Genomic DNA, 10,467 nt, shown 5'->3' with positions numbered 1-10,467 from the left:
TGAGTGTTGAATTCTCTCATTTGTTGCTTGGATCCAAACACGTTTAACCTATATGATATCATTATTATTAAAGTAAATGGTGTGGGATTTGGGGATACAAGGTGTTATATAGAAAATAAAGGGTTCAAAAAGTTATATGGACCGAAGAAATTAAATGAAAATTTGAGATTTGATCTACATTGTCTCATGTTTCCTTAGCACAAGGACCATTGTGATTAGATGCTTTTGAAAAATTGACAAATCATATTTGATTTTGAAGGTGTGTAATGCATTATTACGATGATTATTTGTTGCATAAAACAAGTTACAATTTTTAATCCAAATATTTAATTTTTAAATAATAATAATAATACTTTTATATTATTGAATTTTGAAGCTCTCTGCTCCATCCTACTCTCACTGAACCAGCAAGTGCCAAGTTGTAACCCTTTTCTTTATAAAAGTTATATGTATATACTTTACATTATCAGTGTATCAAAATTAAATTCAGACACCTATAATAATTTCACAATTCAAAGTAGGGTTTCTTTCAAGTATATTTTTTTATTTTATTTTATTTTCCCCTAAAATAAATTTCTAGTAATTAGTCACTGCCTACTCTTCCACGAGAAATATGCACTAGAGAAACACAGATGAGAGGGGCCAAGAAATTAAGATTCAAAAAGTTAGAATCTTGTCCTTAGGACATTAATTAATTGTAAGGAAACCCACCTGAAAAAATGGGGGGTCTATCTGAGTTTATAGAAAAGGCAATAATGTTACTTTATGCACCATAATTCTGCCTCATGAAGTAAAACTTAAAATTAAATTGAAAAACCTTTATATTCTCATATATAACTTTGTAATTCAGAATCTGATATGAGTGAAGCCTTTGAGCTGAGAATAATAAAACTGTAAGACATGAAGGGAGATCTACTCAGCAATAATTCTGAGAGTTGAAACGGATCTTACCCGCTTCCTCACATGTTAGCTGCACATAATTAATTACACACAGAACAATGTAGTTCGATAAGGAATCAATCATAAAAAGTAACATTGTCTACTATTATGGCATAGTACCCAATTTTATGTTCCACAAATCTTATAATAATGATCACAATAAAAGGGTAAAAAGAAATTAAAAGACGATGATACTTGACCAATTAACTGCTCTACTCCCTGCTCTGAATTGAGTTGAGAATCTTCAGTGGTCGGCACGCTCGTGCCAGCACAAAAGCATGGCGACGCAGCGGCGTAGAATGTAGAATTTGGCTCTCTGCTTCTTCACAAGGTGGCTACACTTCTGCCCAAAAGACTTGCAAGGATCACAACCTTCTTGTTCTTGCTTCTGCTGATTACTACTTGTATTATTATTGTTATTATTTTGGTTTTGGCCTGTGTTACTTTCTTTCACTGCCATTACATGAATGAAATGAAGTGAATTTATTTTATGTTCTTGTGTGTAGTACTACTACTGCTCTCTGCTTCCACAAAGGTGTTTATATAGCAAAAGAATAGAGATATAGATAGAGAGATATATATTTATGTCTATTTGGGTAATCAATTCTGGGTCTTCTAGATCAAGTATGGACTATGGACTGTGTTACTATTCCAATCCCACAAGTTGTCAGAGAAAAAAAAAACTATATGTAAATGGAATGGGCCAACGTTGCTATATATTTTACCTTCCTTGATATTATACTATATTAATCTCATTCACAACCAAAATGCCAGAAAAAACGTAAAAATAAAAGGTCATCTTATTAAGTATAATCATGGATTTCCTATATAAAGATTATGGACTAAATTTTGTGCTACTTAATGTTCTGTGTGAGCTCTTTTTTTTTTTTTTTTTTTTTTCTGAAAAGGGTAAATTCTTATGTTAGTACTCTTGGTTCTTGATGTTGGACTATGTTGAAATGTTTCATAGGAAATAAATATCACATGCAAGACAAGCATTTAATGTCAAATTTGACAATAACGTATTTCTGGTAAGATTAAATTAGAATAAATATTTTTTTTATATTATCATCAATAAAAAATAGTTATTTGAGTGATTATCATTGATATTAACCATTATTATTTAAATGAATAGAATTAGAAAATCAATAACTAATCAGTTAATTTCAACCAATATAAAAAAAAAATCATTTATCTTCAATTAACTTTTATCTTTTTATTTTTTTTCTTTCACCATCGTAATTTTATCACTACCACCAAGTCGGCGACCACCGTCCCCAACCAACTACCAACTTTGACCGACCACCGTCGTCGACTATCTCAACCACTACCGCTACCTCTGACCACCTTATATTCCAAACCCTATATCATGAATTCTATACCCTAAATTTTAGTTTTATTTTGTTTGACTTTCAAATAATTTTTTATTTGACTTTTGGATGTTTTAATTATATTTAGTTTTAGAGGTTTTTTTTAATGTTCAATTTTAAGTGATAAATATTAGCTATAATATTGTTTGAGGAATATTAGTTTAGTATACTTTCTCTATTTAAATAATTATGAAAACAAAAAACCTAGTTAGATGACATACAATATACTTTATTTTATGGATCGATGACAACTATAACCCTTCCTTATAATAGTAGTAGTGACTTAGAATTCTTGGATCAAAGGGCTAAATTGTTAATGGAGTCCTAAGTACTAATCCTTTTTGCCAACTAGGAAAGATACAAATGGTGGCCCAGCAAATGTATACGCCTTGCATATGCAATAAAATGGATAGAGATAGCAAAAACTGGATATTTAGAGTGCCTATATGATACCCCTAATGATATTGTTTTTTGCTCTTAGAATCTAGTGACATACAAGCATAATGCAACTTTTCTTTTTCTTTTTCTTCTTTTCCTTTTCTTAATAATGTTGCAACATTGTTTGTGGAAACCGTGACATGAAATTCTCATCGATGAAACAATATGTATGGTCACGCTTGCAAGTTGTAATAATATATGTCTATAGAACGGTTCCTTATTATATTTTGGCTTCTTCGAATTACTCTTCTACCTTCATGTGCTAATTCCATTGCATAAAATGAGAAAGATACAAGTTTTACTAACTTAATCATTGCTTCATTTGGGTCAGTGTGTTCCTTTGCAAGCATGCATTCAACCGTTTTGATAGCCATAGTCGGATTAAGAAACTTGCACCCAAACTTGTGTTTTTTGCCAAAGAGATAACGATATTGGTGGGGGATTATTTGACAAGAAAGTGAGGTGCACAAATTAAGCAGGTTTTGTGTTATGTTTGGTGACGTTAACAAGTTAATTAGGCATAGGTCCACTTCAAGGGACATATGTTTTTTTTTTTTTGCAAAGCCTTTTTAGTGGGTTTGAGGATGCCTTTTCCCATGGGAGTCTTCATCATGCATACCTTTTGGTTGGTTTAGTATTTTTACAGTTTGTAATTTGTAAATACTAGTGTTTTTGTCCGAGAATGTAAATTTTTTGAAAATGCGTTGATTTTGTCTTGACATTATAAATTATGACAGAAAAGATTTATAAAATTAAACTATTTTTATAAAAAGATTGTAGAGATAAAAGTTTCTATCAGTTAAGGTAAGGATTCCAATAAGTTTTTTAGTTATTAGTTTTATGTAAAAGAGTTTAATTTTTTACTAATAGTTAATTTTAATATTTATTATCTAAAATTTAAAATAATTTAATGTGTATATTTTTATCTTTGATTATGTATTAAGTCTGTTGTACAAATAAAATTAATTAATTTTCAGACTTGATATTTAAAAATAATAATTTTTCTCTCTTTATATATAAAAATATAATTAGATATTAATATAAAAATATTTATATTGATAGTTATAAAATTAATTTAAAATTTTTTTGAAACAATTGAATCTTAATTCTAATTATTAATCATAACACTGGTATTTCTCGAAATTATATGTAATAAATATTTGAAAGAATCGAAATAAAAATGTAGATTGAAATAAAAGATAAGTGGTAAAAATCTGAAACTAAATAAAAAAATAAAAAAATATGTATATAATAATATTATATTTTTTATGTGAATAAATATTATGAGATTATTTTTTAATTATATTTAATTATAAATTTAATGTGTTTCTTATAGTTTTATGAATTTATTTGAATTATATTACTTTATTAATTTTATTTTTTGTAGAATAGAAACGTAGAAAGAAATAGAGAATGAGAGAGAAAAGAGAGAAAGGTAAAAAAGAAGAAAAGAGAGAGTTTGTTAATTTTTAAAAAAATATTTTATTTTAATTCTAATTAAAAAATGTCGCATGATATATTTTGATTTATCAAATTAGTTAAAAAAATAAACATTATAAATTATGTATATTATAGAGTAGAAAGATTAGAAAAAAAGAGATATATAGATAAAAAAATAGAAGAAAGTTTATTAATTTCAAATAAATAATAGATTATCCTAGCTAGAATGATAGACTAATTTAGCCCCATTTCATAACGAGAATGAAATATAAGAAATAAGTCAAATTAATTATGTTTGGTATATACTAAAAATTACTTATTTATATAAAATATATTAAAAATAAATTAAATAATATATGTATTTATATAGTATGTTTTTTTATGTATATAGTATTTCTTTTTAAGCCAAGTAGTACTATTTGGCTGCAAACCACTTGGGCATCTCACTTTAAATGCATATTTTTCTCCTTTAAATGTTATTTTGCACTTGGTTTACGTGGATGTATCAATTATTCAATTATCGCTAACAGTATTTTCCTTGCTTTTCTTGTACGGAATCATCCTTCTGCAAACACTTGGTTCAAAAGTGGCGCTTACAAATCTCATTAGTTCAAAAAAGTGTAATTCTTATATATATTATTAAGAGTAATTCTTTTTCTACATTAATTTATTACTACAAAATAATTTTTAAAAAGTGAAAGAAATATAATAAAAAACGATAAATGAGTGGTTGTCAAACAATATGGATAAGAATTTGGTACTTCATGAAAAATAATAGAATCCGATAGTTAAGTCAATTTAGTCTAGATAAGTAATCTAATACATCTGATAAATTAATTTTTTTTTATGAAAATATTCTTCTATTTAAGTAAATATTGAGAGTTTAAATCTCGTTTTATGTCATGTAATAACCGATTGGCCAGTAAATACCGTGAGAACAGAAAAAATGAAAATTGAATAGTCTTCCTCAGGCAGTCTCATTTCTATTGGGGGTGGGGGATCTCTAACGAAGTGAACAACACGATATGCGCTTGGTTGGTAGCAGAGAGAAAAGAACTTGCCGATAGTACTCATTGAGGAGCCAGTTTCAAAATTCCTGAGAACAAGTGAGTATGCTTGTATGACCGAAAAAAAAAATCCTGAGAACAATGTTATCGTTAATGCCAATAAAACTAAATGAACAAAACAAAATCTGTAGAAAATAATGAAAACAAACACCAATTATCTGAGTGTGCATATAAATCAACCATATTCATTCTTTTCTTTTTTACTTGAATTTTCTTTCTTACAACAGTACAAGTTCTTTGGTTGGTCATGCAGTTCCATCCTCAATTACCATGGCTGAGTGTGAAGATTTTCCTTCAAATAGTCACTGCTTTTGTACTTAAAGCAAAGTAAGATGAATTGGCATAACCTTGGTGTATACACAAGTACTATACTATCACTATACAATCAAGTCCATATATGCATGAAGTCCTTCGCTCTCAAGGCACTGCTTGAGCTTCTTCAGTGCTCGGCTCTCCAACTGTCGGACCCTCTCCTTTGTCAAACCAAGTACGTTTCCAATTTCTTGCAGAGATTTCTCGCGGCCATCCTCGATACCAAATCTTAGACTGACTATCCTCTTCTCCTTTGGGCTTAAGATGCTTAGGAGGTTGCGCACGTGCCTCCTCATAAGCTCTTTTTCGACACTCAAGCCTGGGATCTCAATTGCACTATCTGCAGTAATTTCCTGCATATATAAGAAAAAGGTCATAGACTATTAACCTTGGAACATTTGCATTATGATAAACTGAAAAGGCGGAGTGTTCATCAATACTAATCCCAGAGCATCCAAGACAAGCATGGCAGAAGTTTTGAATTAATCTAGCATGCCAATAGAGTTCCTAACAAAACAATTAAACAATCATATGGAAAACACAAATAGGATCTTGTAATTCCAAATTCCCCCCTCCCTCCAAAAAATGATTGGCTATTTTGATAAATGCAAGAGAATTTTGGACAGTCAGCAGCCTCCATGGGCCAATGAAAACCGTTAGACCGAAGTGGGACATATTAACAACTTGAAAAAAAAAAAGTAATAATGTAAATGATCAACATAGACTACAATGTTGTGAGAAACAATTGTCATATAGATTGGCTTGGTTTACAAAACCAACCACCCAAGCAATGAGTTCAAAAGCTAAACTGAAGCACACTGCTATCTTTTACTGAATTGTTCTGATGTCATCTGATCTACAATCTCCATTACACCTTTAAAAACCTGCAGGGTGTTGCTCCTGTTCCCTTCGACCACACAGCAAAATGCAATAACTATGGATATTCAAGATTATTAGCAGTATATTACGTTCTCAATTCTTAGCAATTATATTTCAACAAATTTGCTTATACAATTATTGGCAGAAAAAGACTCGATACATATACTTAGCGATTTAAATGGAAAATAGAAGAGCCTGTCAGCAGTTCTAAACATTGATAAAGAATATTTTTGCATTGTTTCATTTAATAGATCTACGAAATTATACCATATCAAGGGGAAAATCACATTTACTTTACTTGAGTACCCTACCTGGTAAGTTGTATCTTGGTCTGCCCACACAGGTTGCTGCATTGATATTGGTATTCTTGCAGAAAATAACAACTTTTCAAACTTTTCTACGGTAATTCCTACCCTTTCTGCTAATTCTTCTTTACTGGGGTGAAGATTTCCTTCTTGAATGAATAATTTCTTTGCTTCCATGACCTTGCCCAAAAGGGTATATAAACTCTCCTGAAGATTTTGCACAGACTACGTGTTACCTCGAAATAGAATTGATGTTTGCTTTATAAATAACAAACCTACTAATAAAAACAAAGGAGCAATATAATGACATCAATTCTCCGCCCTAAGAAAAATATCATCTGTCAACAGAAAGTGAATTCCTGAAATACTGACGCTGCAGAAGGACGCTTAATTTTAACTAACAAGAATACAGAGAAATAACAATTTTTACCGGCAGACGGATTGACCTGGAATGTAGAAATATGGCCTTTCTAATTGTTTGCCTTATCCACCAGTATGCATAGGTACCAAACCGGCAACCAACTCGAGGTTTAAACCTTTCAACACTCTTCATAAGTCCCATACTTCCCTCCTAAAAACAGCACCAGAAATGAAACATCAACTATGTAGATGCTAATAATGTTATTCTGAGAATAAACAGTGTAGAGAGTACATATATAAGAAGATTGAGGCTACCTGCAATAAGTCCTGAAGACTGAGACCACGACCCTGATACTGTTTAGCAATATGAACAACCATCCGTAAATTGGCATTAATTATCTTTCCTCTGATTATGTTACCATGATGGATCTGTGTCTGCAGGGCATGGCAGCTAAGACCCACACCTTCAGCCCATTCAATCAAAGTTGGTTCCCGTCCAAATTGAGATTGGAGCCTGATCTTTACTTCTTCTAATCTCAGAAAATCCTGTTACATATTCTTCCACATTAGAGCAAACAAATATCTTCAATAGTGCATGCCATGAATTTAAAGTTCATATGGAATGTCGAGTCACACCTGTAGCTGAACAAACAATTGAGACTCTTCTTCAGAGGTCAAAAGTTTCTTTGTCTCAGGACCCCACAAGAACAAGCGCAGGGGATCATTTTGATCGAATCCTTCCTTTATCTTCTTTTCTACTTGTAGCCTTCCCTGTAGGTCTGATTTTCTTGCAAGATAACTTTCTTCATCAAGAAATTTTGATTTTGAAACTTTTCTTTGCTTCAATCTCCTTTCTAGAAGCCTTCTTGACCGCACAATTTTATTCTTTCCAATTGAAGTGTCAGCTAAGCTTGTGGAAGCCAGACTGAAAAGGCATATTATAGGTGTTATTCTCAAAACAAATTAATTATCACAAAGATAGAAGTGGAACTAACCCAAGAGGAAGTGGATCATCATCTTCGTCATCTTCAATCATTTTCATCTCTTCAGCCACTAATGCTGCTTGTTTTGCGGCCGACAGAGCTTGCTTAGAGAGGGATACTGCATCAAATTGCAAACCATCTGCAGGTCTATCTGAATCAACTCTTTCGGGCTGCAGAGATGAAGCCGCAGCAGTTTCCCCTGTTGAGGATTTCAATCTACAATATACGATACACGCACACGTGCACACACACACACACTATAATGAGACAACTTTGGTGTACAAGAGTTCTAATTAGCAATCGAGGCCGATAAGTACGATTCAGTGTATCTTACACATTCTGCAAATGTGACCAGAGTTGCAACTGCTGCCTAAAGTGATGCACTAACTGATCAGCATTATCATTGCTATCATTATCGCGGACCAAGCCCGTATCCACATTTCTTGTATTTGATGTAACCTTTAGTAAAGCATAGGCGAGATTAATCGAAAACTTGCACAATAAATGAGGTCACTACATACAACAAGACTAGAGTTTCGTCCGAAACTAGGGTAAATAGAGTTAATGAACGAACAAAATTTGAACCTGAGAGTTCTTATCTTCCTTATACAAGTGAAGCAGAGGCTTATACTCATCACGCTGCTCTTGCGAGAGAACAGAGGTAGGAAAATGCTGAGCAGCAAAACTTGAAGACCAAGAAGCAACTAAAGGTGCAGCTTGTTCATGAAGCATCAGAACTGTAGGTGCCAACTTCAACTCAGACACACAAATTGGGGGCAAAAAACAAAAGCTTTCTTTTCTTTTTCCCTCAAAATTCAACAAATTATGTATGTGTAAAATAAACCCTGTCCTGAAGTAAAAAAGAAACAAGTGTAGGAAGTGGACCTGAAGCCGAAGAGGTAGAAGAAAGGAGAGTTCTTGGAGGGAAGGGTGGAGATGTAATAAACATTGTTTTGGCGGATTCCATGCTTCTGAAATTGTCACTATATATACAGAGTGTTGTTGAGTGTTGAGTAGCCTGAGAGCAAATATCGCATTAGGTGGATTAATATATGCAGATTGTGCAGAGATATTGAGAATAATGGAATGTGATAGAGGAGCAAAAGCGAACCAAAGGATAGTTCAAGTCTTCAACTTGTATCAAACACAAACAAGTGAACAACATAAAAAGATCTTAGTGACTCAAGGGGGAAAATATCATGCTATGTTTTGCGGAGTGATGAGTGCCGACCAATCCACCTCTATCGCCTTCCTGAAGCCCAATTCATGACCACCTTTGGGTTCCCTCAAAGTATCCGTATGGACGTGGGCCGGACCGTGTGGCCTGCTATTCCCTTTCTTTTGTCTTCACCCATAAACAAGGTTAAATCCTTGATCCATTATACCAAAAAAAATAAAAAATTAACATATCCTTGTCTCAAAAAAAAAAAAAAAAAAAAAAAACAATTAAATCACATTGAATAAGTAAACTAAGTGTACCTAGAATTTAGAGTTATCCAATCCATTGGGGTACCTAGGATTGGGGTTTGTCCAATCCACCGACAAAAATAAATAAATAAATAAATAAGTAAACTAAGTTGGGTTGATTTAGTAGTTAGTACACTGGTTTACTTAAATAAGTGTCACGAATGTAGCTGAGGTTTAGCTCAAATGGTTATTCATGTGTCTCTTAATACGCTGCACCTGAGTTTGAACCTTGATGAATTAACCCATTAATCAATGTAAAAACTCTTAAATAGAAAAAAAATGTAAATTCTGAAAAAAAAAAAAACTTGAGATAGATTAAGTGTATTTTTATCTCCTATTTAAATAAGGATTTATTCTTATTAAGTAAGACAATTTTTATTAATTAAATCAATCTTAATTCTCTATTTTAAAAATTAAAAAACTTAAAAGTTCATAACATCTATTATTTATCTATCTATTTATATTTATTTATATTATCTATTGTTTGTGAGTTTTGATATTAATAAATTTAGATAAAATGTCATTCTCTCGTAAGTTTATCACAACTAGAAAATTGCTTATTACAGACAGATTTTTGGCTATCGACGAAATTACCTGTAATACCCTATCACCTTAAGCCTTACTTCTAGCCGTAAAGCAAAGAATGACAAAGCATCACGACAATTTTAAAGCTCAATACAACATTATATAATCAAGGAATATTAAGACTAGAAGCCCGATGAAGGAATATAGGATCAAAGACGGATAAAACAAAGATACAAAGCGTGAAACGTTCACACACGATAACTAAAGTGCAAAGGCACGATATACAAAGTTATAGGTATATATATATATCCAAAAGAAATCTAGTCACAGCCTGTGAAGTTTAGGCCGACTAGTTAGAACAGATACAATAGAGTTTTAAAAG

At 31.9% G+C, this 10,467-nt stretch overlaps 2 protein-coding genes across 2 annotated transcripts; both read right to left on the bottom strand.

Annotated features, from left to right (window-relative positions):
* Positions 1-797: 797 nt before the first annotated feature.
* On the bottom strand, positions 798-1,679 carry LOC112754118 (small polypeptide DEVIL 16-like). Its single transcript, XM_025801706.3, has one exon. The coding sequence runs from the start codon at positions 1,397-1,399 to the stop codon at positions 1,184-1,186; it is 216 nt and encodes a 71-aa protein (XP_025657491.1). The 5' UTR covers positions 1,400-1,679; the 3' UTR covers positions 798-1,183.
* A 3,734-nt stretch (positions 1,680-5,413) lies between these two features.
* On the bottom strand, positions 5,414-9,338 carry LOC112754096 (RNA polymerase sigma factor sigF, chloroplastic). The gene is made up of 10 exons (XM_025801685.3): positions 9,205-9,338; positions 8,979-9,111; positions 8,679-8,830; positions 8,428-8,552; positions 8,106-8,309; positions 7,747-8,035; positions 7,426-7,656; positions 7,181-7,321; positions 6,757-6,957; positions 5,414-5,919 (listed from the first exon to the last, which is right to left on the bottom strand). The coding sequence occupies exons 1-10, from the start codon at positions 9,256-9,258 to the stop codon at positions 5,632-5,634; spliced, it is 1,818 nt and encodes a 605-aa protein (XP_025657470.1). The 5' UTR covers positions 9,259-9,338; the 3' UTR covers positions 5,414-5,631.
* Between the last annotated feature and the right edge of the window lie 1,129 nt (positions 9,339-10,467).

Source organism: Arachis hypogaea, chromosome 16 (genome assembly GCF_003086295.3).
Source record: "Arachis hypogaea cultivar Tifrunner chromosome 16, arahy.Tifrunner.gnm2.J5K5, whole genome shotgun sequence".
Lineage (NCBI taxonomy): Eukaryota > Viridiplantae > Streptophyta > Magnoliopsida > Fabales > Fabaceae > Arachis > Arachis hypogaea.
The sequence above is the reverse complement of the archived record's forward strand: the minus strand, read 5'-3'. Positions and strand labels throughout refer to the sequence as shown.

What these genes read in the sequence shown, in the direction of transcription:
- LOC112754118 (XM_025801706.3), bottom strand. Translation starts at nt 1,399, where the DNA reads ATGGCAGTGAAAGAAAGTAACACAGGCCAAAACCAAAATAATAACAAT.
- LOC112754096 (XM_025801685.3), bottom strand. Translation starts at nt 9,258, where the DNA reads ATGTTGTTCACTTGTTTGTGTTTGATACAAGTTGAAGACTTGAACTAT. An exon ending in AAGACTTGAACTATCCTTTG is followed by an intron (nt 9,112 to 9,204) that starts GTTCGCTTTTGC and finishes ATTTGCTCTCAG; the next exon opens with GCTACTCAACACTCAACAAC. An exon ending in AATTGTTTGTTCAGCTACAG is followed by an intron (nt 7,657 to 7,746) that starts GTGTGACTCGAC and finishes AATATGTAACAG; the next exon opens with GATTTTCTGAGATTAGAAGA.